Raw genomic sequence first — 16699 nt, 5'->3', positions numbered from 1 at the left:
CGCTCTAAGAGATGACGCTTACATTCTGCGACAAGTATCATGTGCCATGCATGCACTCTAGAAGATCAATACAGCAGATAATTCTGGCATAATATGAGAGTGTAGCAACACCGAAAATAGATATAATGTCAGCAAAATCAACGACACAGAAGAAAACTAAATATGATGACAACGACCCGGTCCGTAATTTCGAGAAATGGAAAAAAAAATACAACAAAACGAAAAAGCGTGTGAAAAGCGTCAAACCACCTCCAAAGAAGAGACGGGAGTGGGAATCTGAACAAGACAATATCAACAAACTAGTGTCTAAATATCCGCAGGTGGGAATATTTAACAAATCATAGTTGCTGTGCAGGGTCCTGTGGCCACTCTATTGCAAATGCTTGTAACGTGCTGGTCTTGTACAACTGATGTAAAGTAATCCATGAACACGTGATTTTTTTTGTTACTAATTATAGCATTTAGAAGTAAAATTCAGTTTTTCCATTATGTCGTGCCTTGAATTAATGTTTTCCTTTGTAATACAAATACAGATTAACCACAAGGATGCTGTGAGCTTTGCGGATTTTCCACTATCAAAGAAAACCCTCAAAGGTAAATTTAAAGGGGAAAAATCACCTCAGCTGTACTATGTGGAAGTAATTATATATTACTGAGATGTAACAAAGTACCACTTGATGGTAATAATCTGTCTGTTCAATTGAATGTTCGTTTGAGCCATTATATATTTGTTGTTAGCATTCAAGTGTTTATGCTACACAAATGACACACTTCTCTTTATTCTTGCACATCGTGTCAGGCCTGATGGAGGCCAAGTATCGACAGCCCACTGAGATCCAGCGCCAGACCGTAGGCCTTGCCCTGCAGGGGAAGGATGTGCTGGGGGCAGCCAAAACGGGCTCAGGCAAAACACTGGCCTTCCTTATTCCTGTAAGTCTCATATCTGTACACGATTCGTACATGATTCATATACAGTGGCATGCAAAATTTTGGAGACACAAACTCAATATTTTTCATCTTCCTAAGAGGTTGAAGTAGTGTCTGGCCAGAGGAAACGGTCTGTGGAATTCCCAACTCTGTCTGCAGATAGCACTGTAGCATGATGCTAAAGAAGAGATAATAAAACGCTGCTTGCATGTGTGTCACCAACATTGACGTAGGCAAGACTGTTTCAGCTAACCAGGTACCATGCCAGAAACATACTCCAGTTAATGCATCGGGCAAACTGACAGACGCTGGATTTTGTGGTGAGGATGCAGGGAAGGTCTAGTTCTTCTGACTCTTCCATGAAGGTCGTATTTGTGCAGGTATCGCTGCACAGCAGAATCTTGCTAAATCTTCCTGAAGATCGTTTGTAGTCAAATGGGGAGTAGTTCTCTCTGAAAGTTTTCTTGGTCTCAACTTGACCTACACTGTTCTTTTAACTCCCATTTCTTTAATACATTACAAACTGAGGAAATGGCTACCTGAAAACGCTTTGCTTTCATCCTATGGCCGCCTGCTGCTGTGTGGGCACCGGTCATCCAGCAGGCAGCAGGCAGCAGGCAGCGGCTCAGAGGAGCCATGGCTCCTGATTGTTGGGACAAGGTTTGAGGAGTTAGGGTATTTATAAAGCTTTGAAATGTGTATCACCTGGCCTTTCAGAACGATGATTGTGAACAAGCGCTGAACAAACCTAAACGTTTGCATGGTGCTTCTTTATACGAATAAATAATACACTAATTTTGCCTTAACGTTGAAAAGAATGCTTCATCTTTATCTGTATGCTTATTAGAGATTTGTTCATCTTCTACTCCCTTAACTATTCACATCAACAGACATTTGTGACATGATCATTCATTACCCCAAGGTGGATTTGGATTTTGTAGTTAAAAATAACTTAGATTTCAACTTCAACTATATTTTTTTATTAGAATAATTGCTCCTGCAGAATTTAAAATATGAAGTGTGTCATACAATGCTCATTATTTAAGGTGTTACTGTCACTCTTGAGCACTCATTTAATATATGCACATCCATTTGCAGATAGGTTGCATCAATAATTGCTGTTCAAGGGATGATTAGGACTCTTTCTTTAGCACTGCATAAATTAGAACATTCATTGTAGGACTTGAATACAACCCACAAAACAACCCCTTTGGTCATGTCAATGCTTTTGGGTTGTGTGTGTGAACATGGTCATAGTTACCACAGTGCCATTTTGACTTGCGTGTCACAGTTTATAGTCAGTTTAAAGGGTCAGTTCTGGACTTGAGGCGTTCAGATACGTGTTGGGTGTAACTAGACAATCTAAACATTGGATTCAAGCATGAAATCATGACTGCTTCAAGCCCCGCAGTGCACACATAGCCTTTAAGTGTGGAAGGATCCATAAGGCTGACTCTCACTCTACAAATGAGTTTGCAGGGGTTATCCTAAGCACGTCTTTGAGACTGTGATTCCCTGAGACTTTGATAGTGCGATTACCCATTGTTCACAGCTGTTGTTGACATGCTTCTCAGCTGGCCGCTGTCTGTTGTTGACAGGTGGCTTCATTTAGATAACCTAAACATAGATAAATACAGGTCAAATTGTGTACCAAGGTAACCGAGGTTTTTGCCCTCGTATGAAATGCTGAAGCACCTGCATTTCCTATCACAAAGACTCTGGAGGCTGACAGTAGCATCAGTCCTCTCTATGGCAATGTCTGGCCCAGCCCCACGCCCTTGCAAACTTTGGTTAGGACTGTAAGTGCTTTGACAGAGAAGTCCATAATGGACTACAAAGTGACGGCACGTCCTCGGAGGACTGTTGTAAATTGGACCGTCTGTGCTACTTAAAAGGATGATGTGTGCTGTGCTGTGTATGAAGGGATCTATGAAAAGCAAGGAGGATGGTACATGTGTTGGGTTATTGCTTTAGAGTTCGTATGCTGAATAGCTTCATGTTTCCATTCATCCAATCACACATGAAATATAGGGCCAGGTTTGCGTGTCATGTTCATCCAATCACACATGAAATATAGGGCCAGGTTTGCGTGTCATGTTCATCCAATCACACATGAAATATAGGGTCAGGTTTGCGTGTCATGTTCATCCAATCACACATGAAATATAGGGCCAGGTTTGCGTGTCATGTTCATCCAATCACACATGAAATATAGGGCCAGGTTTGCGTGTCATGTATACTGAATTCTTGTAGATTGCATGGCACAGATGTTGCTTTGCCAACAAAAAGAATGTGTTGCTGGCAGTAACAACCAATCATGCCTCACTCCAGAGTGAAACGAGACAGGATGGCGTGTGTGTGTGTGTGTGTGTGTGTGTGTGTGTGTGTGTGCTAGTAACTGACTGACTGACTGACTGATACTGTTTGTGGTCTCTCAGGTTTTGGAGTGTTTGTATCGAAACCAGTGGACGGCACTAGATGGCCTTGGTGCCCTCATCATTTCCCCAACTAGAGAATTGGCCTACCAGACGTTCCAGTTTTTGCGTAAAGTGGGTAAAAACCACGAATTCTCCGCTGGGCTGATTATAGGAGGAAAGGTGAGAGAATGAAACTACTCCTCAAACTTCACAAACTTTTATTTCAGTTGAATCTGATCAGCTGATGTCTTTCTAACGGATTCGTTGGCTGATTTAAAAGTTAATGTTAGTTCATGTTCATGACAACAAATACATTTTAATATCAACTATTCACATACAGTCTTTTGTATTTGTTGTATTAGTCTATCGATATCATATTGCTTGGAACAAACATGTACGTTAATAAGTAATGATGAATTCTGTTTCATTTGCTTCTCTCATTCACTAGCTACATGTAAGGAGCACATACAGTGTGTGTGTGTGTGTGCTCCCTGGGAACAGATTAGCTATTAAATATCCAGCTGTGTTGTGTGATATTGCTGTGTTACACAGCACTCATTGTTTGCTCATTGGTGTGTTTGTCTTGCTGATGCGTCGGTGGCATGCAGGATCTGAAGGAGGAGGCGGAGAAGATTCATCGCACCAATATCATCATCTGCACTCCAGGACGCTTGCTGCAGCACATGGATCAGACTTCGGCTTTCCATGTCTCTGACCTCCTCATGTTGGGTATGTGTTTGGGTTGGGCATTTGTGTGGGTTTAAGATTGACATGCAGATAAAGAGCAAAGAAGTCCTTTCTCTCTTCATCTCCTTGTCTTGTGCTTCCCTGCTCCAGTGTTGGATGAAGCTGACCGTATTCTGGACCTGGGTTTCTCTGAGACGCTGAATGCCATCGTGGAGCACCTCCCCTCCCAGCGGCAGACGCTGCTGTTCTCGGCCACACAGACCAAGTCTGTCAAGGACCTCGCTCGTCTCAGTCTGAATGAGCCAGAATACGTCTGGGTGCACGAGCAGGCAAAATTCAGGTGGGAGTGCGAGTTGTTGTTGTTGTTGTTATTATTTGTGTTTTGTTTGTGTTTATGTTTTGTTTTGTCTCTGTGTGGAACTTCAACTTCTCATTATTCAATTTTATTTATATTGTTATGGATTATTTATATAGCTCCATAACAATACAATTGTCTCAAGGCGCTTTACAGAGCCCAGAGCCTGGACCCCCTTAGTGCAAGCACAATGGCAGCAGGGGCAAGGAAAAACTCCCTGTTAGTCAGGATGGAACTTTAAGCAGAACCACGGCACATAAGGGGGGACCCATCTGCTTGAGATCGGCCGGGTGGAGATAGGAACGGGGGGATGGGGGAGGGTTGTGTGGTAGAAGGGGAAGGGAAACAACAAGTGTTGTGCACAGCCTGCATTTGGTAGATGTACATTATGAATGTGTATACACCGTAATGCCTACTGAAGATGATTTAATAGCTTCAGCTCCTACTGACATATTTAAAGTGAACAGAGCTGTAACCAACATAAAGAAGAGGTGTCCATTACAGTTGGACCACCTTCTTTTTGGCAGAGGTCATTGGCTCTCATTTTGGCTCCTATAAACATATAATAACTTTCTTCTCTTGGCTACCTGATTATGGAGTACGGAGTTTAACATCCATCGTGAAGCACCATGTTCTTGCACATACCAACAGATGTTATGCTCAGATTGACTAGAAGCCTGTGTTATTTATAGAAGATGCTTGCATTTAAATCGCAAGCACAATGGCAACCGGGGCAAGGAAAATCTCCCTGTTAATCAGCAAGGATTGTGATTATGTCTTGTCTGTTCTTCAGGTCAGTACAGAGCTAAAGTAACAGTGTTTCCTCTCCATTCCCCCATCAGTACCCCTGCAACACTCGAGCAGAGCTACGTGGTGTGTGAGCTCCATCAGAAGGTAGATATGCTCTTCTCCTTCATCAGGAGTCATCTAACCAAGAAGATCATCGTCTTCTTCGCATGCTGCAAAGAGGTATGGAAACTAACACCTGTCCCCAATACACAAGAATACACGCACACGCAGACGCGCACACACACACCCACATACATACACATACACGCACACGCACACGCACACGCACACGCACACACACACACACACACACACACACACACACACACACACATACACACACATACACGCACGCACACACATACATACACACGCACACGCACACACATCAAGAAAGAAGTTAAAGGCTCATTATGCAGGTTTTGGTGGTATGTTTTTATAGGTAACTAGATTTTGTTACAAAAATCTAAAGTCATTTTAATGGCATAGGGTCATGAAGGACAGATTAACACATCTATGGTTCCTCACTATATAGTTTTATGATCTGGGTGTGAAACCCTGTGAACCGCTTTTACCGCACAACGTTGCCAAATATGGCCAAAGATCAGTTAGCTAGCTAGCTAGCTTGTATCCGTGTCAACTGTGCTGCTGCTTGAGTTCTTAATGCTATTTTCTTAATGATATTTTCTCTACCTCAGGTGCAGTACCTGTTCCGTGCATTCTGCCGTTTGAGGCCGGGCATCTCTGTGTTGGCTCTCCATGGCAAGCAGCAGCAGATGAAGAGGATGGAGGCCTACAATGAGTTTGTTGGGAAGAAGTCAGCAGTTCTGTTTGCTACTGATATTGCTGCAAGAGGCCTGGGTATGTTACCTTGTGTGTGTGTGTGAGAGAGTGTGTGTGTGAGAGAGAGAGTGTGTGTGTGAGAGAGAGTGTGTGTTTGTGAGAGAGTGCGAGTGTGTGTGTGTGAGAGTGAAATAATAAAGAGAAATAATATGACACTGATGAGTTTTAAGTTTAGTTTTTCTTTCCACGAGATCAGTCTCTACCTTTCTGCTCACTCTTTGTATTTGTCCCTGTCACTTGTCAGATTTCCCAGCAGTGAATTGGGTCCTGCAGTATGACTGCCCTGAGGACGCCAACACTTACATCCACAGGGTGGGCAGAACAGCCAGGTAACGAGGATTAAGATTAGAATCTACAACATGTTACTTATGAAGGATTTGGATTGGGTGAGATTAATACCCTCCCTCCCTCCCTCCCTCCCTCTCTCCCCAGGTACCAGGAGGGGGGTGAAGCACTGCTGGTGCTGCTACCCTCTGAGGAGAAGGCCATGACCTCTGACCTCCAGGACCGCAGAGTTCCCATCACCAAGATCCAGTATGGAGCTCATATGCATACTCAAACAGATACCCAACACCCTTAAGTGCTCACATTAATGAGCTCATATGCATACAGAGAGACCCAACACCCTTACGTGCTCACATTAATGAGCTCATATGCATACTCATAGAGATATCCAACACCCTTAAGTGCTCACATTAATGACGTCAACCTTGATTACAATCAAATACCTTTTTTTTTTTTCTTTTTTTTTTTGTGTGTGTGTGTGTGTGTGTTTCCAGAATAAATCCAGAGAAGCTGGTCACAGTACAACAGAAGTTGGAAGCCTTTTTGGCCCAAGAGATGGAGCAAAAAGAGCGTGCTCAAAGGGTGGGTAGAGCCGTGTGTGTGTGTGTGTGTGTGTGTGTGTGTGTGTGTGTGTGTGTGTGTGTGTGTGTGTGTGTGTGTGTGTGTGTGTGTGTGTGTGTGTGTGTGTGTGTGTGTGTGTACAGGCATGTGTGTAAATGTGTTATCACACATTTTATTATGCACAAATATGCCAAACCTACTACTAGTCGTTCCTTTACGCACCCTCTCCTCCTGTTCTGCAGTGCTTCATCTCTTACCTGCGCTCCGTCTTCCTAATGAAGAACAAACACGTGTTCGATGTTACCCAAATCAAACTGGCAGAATATGCAGCGTGAGTACACCACCCTACCTACCTCTCGGGGAGTCACTGTTCTCTCATCTACATCAGCAGCAAGTAGTCAACTCTTTCCCTTCCTCCCTCCTTCCCTCCTTCCCTCCTTCTTCCCTTTCTCCATCATTCTGTATCTCATAGATCGCTGGGATTAGCAGTGGCTCCTCGTGTGCGTTTCCTTAACAAGGCCAAGAAACATGGACCCGAGGAACAAGAGGAAAAGGAGCACAGGAAGAAAGGGATGGTGGAGGAGAAGGGAGAGAGCAATGACGTGGAAGAGGGAAGCGCAGAGGAACACCAGAGTGAAGACGAAGACGAAGATGATGAAACTGAAGGTAATGGAGGAAATCTGTCCTGTTGTCCTGCAGTGAGGAGTTAGTTGTGTCTCGGTGTCTGTGTTTAGTCTTCTGATCTCTCATTTCCTCTGCACATGATCTCTCTGCAGTCTTTCAATCTTCTGATCTCTCATTTCCTCTGCACATGATCTCCCTGCAGTCTTCTGATCTCTCATTTCCTCTGCACATGATCTCTCTGCAGTCTTGCAGTCTTCTGATCTCTCATTTCCTCTGCACATGATCTCTCTGCAGTCTTCTAGTCGTTTATCGTTTGATTGCAATAAGGCTTCATTGTTCCTTTAGCCTGTAGGGATGTGATTTTTCAGGATTGATCCGGAATTCCAGATTTTCCGACCTGAAAAATGACCCACGTGAATCATGCAGATCAGTTCAAGAGTGTTGGGGGGGGGGGGGTTACGGGCCAAGGCCGTCACCTGTTTTAGGCATACCTAAGTTCATTCCCCACTCTGAGCAGGTTGTCACCACGTAAGTGTACGTCAGTAATAGAAGATGGCAGTATGTTCGATGAACGGAGCGTTGTATTTTACCTTCAATGAACCGAGGCAAGACTCATCAGAGAGTACTTTGGAAATACTTGTCTATGGTTAGCTGACCGGTCTCTGTCAATTCTTCAATCAATGTGGTCACTCTGCCAAATGCTAGTGGACACAATCAGTCAGTACTACAAAACATGAACCTTCTGAATAGCCACAACTTCCTCTGGGACATGCAAGCTCAGATCTATGACTAGGCAAAATCAAGTGTAAATTACTTAGAATTTCAGCTTATATGAGTTTCTCCAAAAATGTAGATTTTAAATGATGAATCAACTGGATGTTGTTCTCTTCTGGGGAACAAAATAGCCTTGTTTATTTTATTAATGAATTGATTTAATTATTAATACTGTACCATCGGCCTTCTAGGTGTCCCATTGTACGAACATATTGGACTTGCCGTCGTGGAGTTCGTTCCCTTTATTTTGTGCACATAAGCTCTGGACGAGAATAAGGAAACGCGATAATAATAATTCACCATTGAATGTCCAAACTTAATATCCACGGTCCTCCGTTGCTTTCACTGTTCAATCAAAACCTGCTGAATTTCAGTTTCTTTTCACGTCAATGCTTACTAAGCAGGACAGTTTGACCGTTTTGATTACTTCAAATTAAAAGTAGCAAAGTTGCCGTGCCTAATACAGGCTAGCCTACTCTGTGTTTTTGGACATACCGACATAGCCCACCACAGGACGATCTCCTGATGCCAGAATTAAGAAAAAAGGGATGGCCCCATACCCCCTCCTACAGGTCTAGGCTAGGCCCCAAATGTTTCCAACTTCATGTGTCTACAATGTAACACTTTGCTCATACGTGGTTGAATTTTAAAACAATATTTTGCAGTAATTTTCGAGAAGCAATCATCACGGACCCCTAGAGTGGCTTTGTGGCTGTCATTTTAAAAGTCTACTTTCCCCTCAGATCCTGCAACCAAGCTCAAAAGCCTGCTGTGCGATTCTGATGATGATGATGCCAAGGATGAGGATGATCTAAAAGACCTGGACCTTCTTACAGTCAAGAGAAAGGACGTATTTAATGTAAACAATAGCCAAGATGAAGAGGTTCGTATGTACTCATGCCTTATCATTATGGTCTGTGTGCAAATGAGAACAGTAATAATAATTGTGAATGGTCATTCCTCTTTATTTTCACTGTCTGAATTCCTTGTGCTGTCTGTGTGTTTCTATGACCTCTGTATGAACTCTGTAGGATGACAGTGATCTAGAGATGCCTCAGAGTCGCAGAGTCAAAGACACGAAGGTTAAAGAGGCCAAACGTGCTCAGAAGAGGAACTTCAAGGTCAACTCCAAGATCATTTTCAAAGATGATGGAGAGGTACGTTTATGGCTGTATTGTACACTGGCCCTGAAGACTCGCTGTAACTCAAGAAAACACAAAATATAGCAGAGAGACAAAACTAACATCAATTGGACGGAACATATGCAGCATTTAGAACACGCACTGCAAATTCAGACAACACAACACATGACAGAAACATTCTACAAATTCAGACAGCGCAACACCTTACAGAAACATTCTACAAATTCAGACAACGCAACACCTTACAGAAACATTCTACAAATTCAGACAACGCAACACCCAGGGGCGGTTTTTCCTACAGGCGGTATAGGCGGTCGCCTAGGGCGCCACTCAGAGGGGGGCGCAAAAAACTGCGCCCAGCAAAAAAAAACAAGAATTGTGTTTTGTTTTGCTGGACAGAGTTTTTTTTGCGCCCCCTTCTATATCTCCAACCAATATTTTGACATAAAAAAAAATCTAACATTAGGGTAAAATTAGGGAATTAGGGAAGGGGTACGTACGTCCTTGGTGTTGTCAGAACATGCTAGCACAGTGAGGCGTGTGGTTAGAGTGTGTGTGTTCAAGAAACTTTGAAGAACAAAATAATGAAGAGGCAAAAGCCATCCGGGGCGCAATTTAAGAAGAAAATAAAGGAAGAAGAAGAGAAACGTGCCAAGGAGAAAGGTAAATCCTTAAATCCTGTTCTAGCCTAGAAAGAATTCCAGATAAGAAAACGTTCACAAATGCGTGAATTGCCCCCGGCACTTTAGTGGAGTTAAGAAGAAAAGATGTACCTTATCATTGAAAGTTTTCCTACTCCCTGTCACATAGTTCCTTAAGAATTTTAGGCGGGTATATAAAAATGATATGTCCATTTATTCTACATTATACAAAAAAAGACATGATTAAAATTAGGGGCGCACATATAAAGCCAATAGCCAGTGCAACAACACTACACATATCTTACTCGTTGCATAGCACACCCATTAAGGAAGCCAAACACGGCAACTTGTCAACAAGTGAGGAATACTGGTAAAAATCCAAGTGTTGTATTGTCAACTATTGTCAACTAGCGAATGGATTTAATATGTAATCTTGCTAGTTAGCTAACGCTAGCTAGCCAGTGACTTGTGACGTTCCTTGTTATTGCCATTCAGTCGAAACATCAGTTCAAGTTCAGCTGTACTGCAATTTGCGTCATTTTGCGTCATAAAAATTTGAGTAATCACATTTGGACAGCTTTAGTTTTGGTGGAGCGAGCTAGCCAGTTTAATTAGACATGATTCAACTAATCAAGAGCTATGCATCTTGGAATAAAAAAATGTCAGGCTGTCCAAATACACCAAAATGCTTAATAACTACATAATAGCTACATTTAACAAATTATGATAATACATACTTTTGTTATATCATTTTAGATTCACTTTTAGAAGACTAAGAAAACATCATTTCTAGGCGATTTGGAAGATGACGTGGTGGTGTGTGTGTGTCCATAAACAGTTGAACAGGGGGCGTGGCCGGAGCGTAGTCCAGCACAGGCTTGACATTTTCTCAGTGATTTGTTCTTGAATTAATGTTTGTTCATCGTCGCGATCGTTGTTGTGTTTATGTGAAAGAAATACAGTCTTACAGGGCAAAATAGCATTTGAAAGTTGCAATTCCGTTTTCGTGGGGGAAAAAAATATTTTTTATTTGAGGGAGGGGGGGGGGGGGCGCCAGGAGTCAAGCTCGCCTAGAGCGCCAAATGTGCTAGGGCCGCCCCTGGCAACACCCTACAGAAACATTCTACACGAACATGTGAGGATTGTAAGATGTGCTATGTTAGCTGGCCTTCCTGATTAACAGGGAGTTTTTCCTTGCCCCTGTCACCATTGTGCTTGCTCTAAGGAGGTCCAGGCACTGGGCTCTGTTAAGTGCCTTGAGACAATTGTATTGTTTTGGCGCTATATAAATAAAATAGAATTGAATTGAATAATGTTCATAGTTACTTTCAGAACCCCTAATAGGGGACAAGCAAGTTGAACTACCGGATTTTATTTTTGAGAGTCCATACTTTCCGGCTGTGACGTGAATGTAAAAGAGTTAATAATGTGCAGCAGTGCTTCTAATGTGGTCTTCCTCATGTCCCACTGCCCTGTAGATGGTGCAAGAGTGGCCTGTCATCCAGAGACCGGTTGTTCCCGACAGCCAGGAGGAACAGGACCTGGAGGAAGAGTCTGGCATCAACGTGGAGAAAGCCAGAGAGAGGCTGAGACTTGAGGATCAGCAGTATGACAAAAATGAGTATCGCAGGAGGGTCCAGGAGAAGCATCGGGTTAGTGAACACACACACACACACACACACACACACACACACACACACACACACACACACACACACACACACACACACACAAAGAGTAACATATATGTGCACTAGGACACACTGTTACCAAGACAAACTGCGACATGCACACATTCTACACTATAGATAAGATGGATGGACAGGTTCAATGTATTAGAGTGTTCTATAAATGAACCCTGAAAAGGTAACTTGATAATTGGCTGAATAACTCGTCTCCACGGTCCCCTTTGTAAGTAAGTGTGTTTGCTCCACAGTCATCTTTGTAAGTAAGTGTGTTTGTGTTTGTGTTGTGTGTCTCCACAGTCATCTTTGTAAGTAAGTGTGTGTGTGTTGTGTGTCTCCACGGTCCCCTTTCTAAGTAAGTGTGTGTGTGTTGTGTTGTCTCCACGGTCCCCTTTGTAAGTAAGTGTGTTTGTGTTGTGTGTCTCCACAGTCATCTTTGTAAGTAAGTAAGTGTGTGTGTGTGTTGTGTGTCTCCACAGTCATCTTTGTAAGTAAGTGTGTGTGTGTTTGTGTTGTGTGCAGGAGAAGAGGCTGAAGGACAAGGCTGCCAGGAGGGAGGCCTATAAGCAGAAGGAGGAGGTGAGGGAAATAGGGGGCTTAGATGCGTGCTGTTTGTTTACTTTATGTATGGTTATGTGTGTAATGTTGATGTGTGTTTATGTGTGTAATGTTGATGTTTGTTTACTTGATGTATGGTGATGTGTGTAATGTTGATGTGTGTTTGCTTTATGTATGGTTATGTGTGTAATGTTGATGTGTGGGTATGTATGGTTATGTGTGTAATGTTGATGTGTGTTTGCTTTATGTATGGTTATGTGTTTAATGTTGATGTGTGTTTATGTTTGGTTATGTGTGTAATGTTGATGTGTGTTTGCTTTATGTATGGTTATGTGTTTAATGTTGATGTGTGTTTATGTTTGGTTATGTGTGTAATGTTGATGTTTGTTTGCTTTATGTATGGTGATGTGTGTAATGTTGATGTGTGTTTGCTTTATGTATGGTTATGTGTGTAATGTTGATGTTTGGGTATGTATGGTTATGTGTGTAATGTTGATGTTTGTTTGCTTTATGTATGGTTATGTGTGTAATGTTGATGTTTGGGTATGTATGGTTATGTGTGTAATGTTGATGTTTGGGTATGTATGGTTATGTGTGTAATGTTGATGTTTGTTTGCTTTATGTATGGTTATGTGTGTAATGTTGATGTTTGGGTATGTATGGTTATGTGTGTAATGTTGATGTTTGTTTGCTTTATGTATGGTTATGTGTTTAATGTTGATGTGTGTTTTATGTATGGTTATGTGTGTTTGCTTTATGTGTGTAATGTTGATGTGTGTTTATGTATGGTTATGTGTGTAATGTTGATGTGTGTTTGCTTTATGTATGGTTATGTGTGTAATGTTGATGTGTGGTTATGTGTGTAATGTTGATGTGTGTTTGTTTATGTATGGTTAGGTGTATAATGTTGATTGTGTGTTTCCTCAGAAAAAGAAAAAGCCTGAACAGCAAAATGCTGGTGATGATGATGACGACGATGATGATGAAGAAGATGAGGCAGTTGCCTATCTGTCGGGTGCAGATGAAGAGTTTGACTTCAGTGCACTCCCAGACCCAGACAGATGCCGAGACAGTGACAGTGCGGACAGGTGAGTACTGCTGGTGATAGTGTGTATGTGTGTCTGGGGGGTTAGACTTCAGTGAGTACTGCTGGTGATAGTGTGTGTGTGTGTGTGGGGTTAGACTTCAGTGAGTACTGCTGGTGATAGTGTGTGTGTGTGGTGTTAGACTTCAGTGAGTACTGCTGGTGATAGTGTGTGTGTGTGTGGGGTTAGACTTCAGTGAGTACTGCTGGTGATAGTGTGTGTGTGTGTGTGTGGGGGGGGTTAGACTTCAGTGAGTACTGCTGGTGATAGTGTGTGTGTGTGTGTGTGTGTGGGGTTAGACTTCAGTGAGTTCTGCTGGTGATGGTGGTGGTGTCTGGGGGGTTAGACTTCAGTGAGTTCTGCTGGTGATAGTGTGTGTGTGTGTGTGTGTGGGGTTAGACTTCAGTGAGTTCTGCTGGTGATGGTGGTGGTGTCTGGGGGGTTAGACTTCAGTGAGTACTACTGGTGATAGTGTGTGTGTGTGTGTGGGGGGTTAGACTTCAGCCTACTTCCAACCAAACCCCCATCAGCACTTGGTCATTTTATTTCAATAATTCAGAGAATTTATTCTAAACTGGGATTCATTTCCAAATATGAACCTTTAACGCATCTGAGTGGTTTTCAGGAAGTCAGTAATTCCAAAATTCTGTCTTGTTGTTCACCTACAAGTATTCCAACATATGGTGTTTTGTGCTTGTATTATATAACATATGGTGTTTTGTGCTTGTATTATATAACATATGGTGTTTTGTGCTTGTATTATATAACATATGGTGTTTTGTGCTTGTATTATATAACATATGGTGTTTTGTGCTTGTATTATATAACATACGGTGTTTTGTGCTTGTATTATATAACATATGGTGTTTTGTGCTTGCGTAAAGTGACCATGAAGCGAGGAAAAGGACCGCCAGTGACCATGACGACGTGGAGCCAGGTGTGAAGAATTATCTTGATGCATTATCTGAATATAATCATATAAAAAAAACTATCATCTTTTATCTTTAACTCCAATGAAATGAACCCCAATGTAATGTAACAGTCAGACAGCATTTATAACCTGTTTCTCCAACTGTTCTTATTTGTTCTGTGCAGTGCGGAGGATCAAGAGGCCCAAGCATGATGTTGAGCCTGACACTGAGTCCAGTCCTCTGGACACGGGGCTGTCCCTCGGGGAGGACGAGGAGCTGGTCCTTCATCTGCTCGGGCAGAAGAGCTAACAGCAGATATGAATGATGACACGTTTGTCAGACATAAGGAGGAGACTTAATACTCCCTCCTCCCACACACGCACACCATCTCCCAGACTTCGACAGAACATTTGTATATGTTATATCAAAGCAAGCTTTCTTTCAGTGAGTTCTACAGAACATTTGTATATGCTCTATCAAAGCAAGCTTTCTTTCAGTGAGTTCTACAGAACTTTTTTATATGCTGTATCAAAGCAAGCTTTCGTTCAGTGAGTAGTCCTCTGAAGACGTGCAGGTGATTTACATTAAACTGAATATTTACTTATTCCTGTGATAATGCGTTTTTGCTTCAAATATATAATTAGTTGGCCTTAACTGAAGGAGACTTTGGAGACTGACCCTGGGGCCACATAAGCAGTCATTGTGATGGCAGGATGTTATAATGTTCAAAGACTGTACATTGAGACAGTTCAATTCATTTGTATTTGTATAGCGCCAAAATAATAAAATAGCTATTAAATACCAGCCATGTATGCTGTGTCCGTTCAGTGCTTGGATTATAAATACAGCTATTATTTAAATATGAATAGGTGCAGTCAATTTTACATCTATACATATTCATATGTGAACATTGTCAGAAGATGCATACTATATACATACGCATATGCATACTAAGTACACAACACAATGCCTATATTGTGATATCCACAGCCCATCCATGACTAGTATGACTCCTCATGATGTGACCATTTTAAACAGCAGTTGTGATGCATGATATGAAACAGGTGAGGCAATAGTGTTCTAGTAAATCTATGGCGCCTCCAAGAAAAGCCCTTTTCAAGCAAGAAGATGTGAGGACACCATTACTCCAGAAAGACATTCAGTCACCATGGTGGTGTTTCACAACCTTTCTATGATTCACAAACCTTATGTGGAGATAGTGGGAATGTCTCTTCTGCAGTAAAGGATGCACAGCACATCTAGCTGCAAAACGTTCACACTGATACACACACACACACACACACACATAGACTTATACACACACACTTCTACACAGAAACACTTTACTGTGCATGTCGGCATTTAACCAAACACACAATGAAGTCCTCAAATACAGAAATCACTGTACTTAAATCACTCCATTACGCTCCCATATTGTCTGGGCTCTAAAATGCAACTCAGGCTTTAATGTTGCTGGACTCGGTTGCCGGATAGCTGTCCCCGAGTACATTGGAGGAAGTGCAGGGTGTAAATATGGCTATAAGTATGTAGGTTATCATGGAGGTCTTCAGCTGTTTTTTTAACACTGCATGCATGACTGGAATACAACTGGAACTTCTTGCGGCATAGTGGTGTCACCACCAGAAGATGTCTGATAGTGAATTGTAGAGAGCAAGATGGGACGAAAGCTATGGACTGTGTTACAACTTTTTTTGTTGTAGATTTTGTATTATTCCTATGTGTATTATTGTCCCAGTAGTGTCTCTGCATTGAATCTTGCATGAAATGGTTACTGGGGAAAAAAGAAGCTGAATCGATAAATAAAGATATTCATTTTTTATTGGAAAATTCAGCCATACAGCAGTTGTATTTTTTGGCTTGTATTTTTATATCAGTGCAGAAATAACAGTCTGTTGTTGATATTTTTCGATAAAATTGCAAAAGGCATTTTTGTAACAAATACAGAACAAGAAAATCACTTAAACGTCTTAAAGGTACAGTGTGTAGTATTTAGCGGCATCTAGTGGTGAGGATGCTGTATTGCAACCTGCAGAATACCCTTTACATGCGTGTGTGAGTACCTACAGTGGCCGTCAAATGCCATAACAATGCAAAAATCTCTATCTCGAGCCAGTGTTTTGGTTTGTCTGTACTAATGAAAACATAATTATGAATATTGTATTCCATTTTTACCAATAGATGCCACTTCAAACTACACACCGTGCCTTTAAGTTCAACATCATCTCACTAGCTCTATAGAGTACCATACACAACGTAAACGTAAACAAATAAACCTCTACGCTTAGAGCCCAAAACATGTTTGGGCCCCTGCCCATTAGCTTTGCTGTGCCTTCGAGTTGAACCCAGTTTTAATCTGGTCAGTATCGGAGCAGGTTAGAGTTGAACCCAGTTTGA

General features: G+C 42.0%; 1 protein-coding gene across 1 annotated transcript; it reads left to right on the top strand.

Moving 5' to 3' along the window:
- Positions 1 to 4: 4 nt before the first annotated feature.
- ddx10 (DEAD (Asp-Glu-Ala-Asp) box polypeptide 10) lies at positions 5 to 15088 on the top strand. The gene is made up of 20 exons (XM_042710408.1): positions 5 to 320; positions 534 to 594; positions 800 to 930; positions 3366 to 3524; positions 3953 to 4073; positions 4182 to 4371; positions 5229 to 5355; positions 5874 to 6036; positions 6263 to 6347; positions 6451 to 6552; positions 6798 to 6885; positions 7107 to 7195; positions 7337 to 7530; positions 9006 to 9145; positions 9297 to 9419; positions 11524 to 11697; positions 12253 to 12309; positions 13216 to 13376; positions 14258 to 14310; positions 14469 to 15088. Exons 1-20 carry the CDS (start codon positions 126 to 128, stop codon positions 14591 to 14593), a joined length of 2538 nt encoding a protein of 845 aa, XP_042566342.1. The 5' UTR covers positions 5 to 125; the 3' UTR covers positions 14594 to 15088.
- Positions 15089 to 16699: the final 1611 nt, after the last annotated feature.

The sequence above is a fragment of the Clupea harengus genome, chromosome 18 (assembly GCF_900700415.2).
Source record: "Clupea harengus chromosome 18, Ch_v2.0.2, whole genome shotgun sequence".
Classification (NCBI taxonomy): Eukaryota; Metazoa; Chordata; class Actinopteri; order Clupeiformes; family Clupeidae; genus Clupea; species Clupea harengus.
Note: the sequence above shows the minus strand (reverse complement) of the source record. Positions and strands in the feature narration are given on the sequence as shown.

Excerpts from the sequence above, each read along its gene's own strand:
- ddx10 (XM_042710408.1), top strand. The coding sequence starts at position 126 with ATGTCAGCAAAATCAACGACACAGAAGAAAACTAAATATGATGACAAC. Across the intron at positions 931-3,365 it reads CACTGGCCTTCCTTATTCCT|GTTTTGGAGTGTTTGTATCG; the intron begins GTAAGTCTCATA and ends GTGGTCTCTCAG. Across the intron at positions 14,311-14,468 it reads CCATGACGACGTGGAGCCAG|TGCGGAGGATCAAGAGGCCC; the intron begins GTGTGAAGAATT and ends TGTTCTGTGCAG.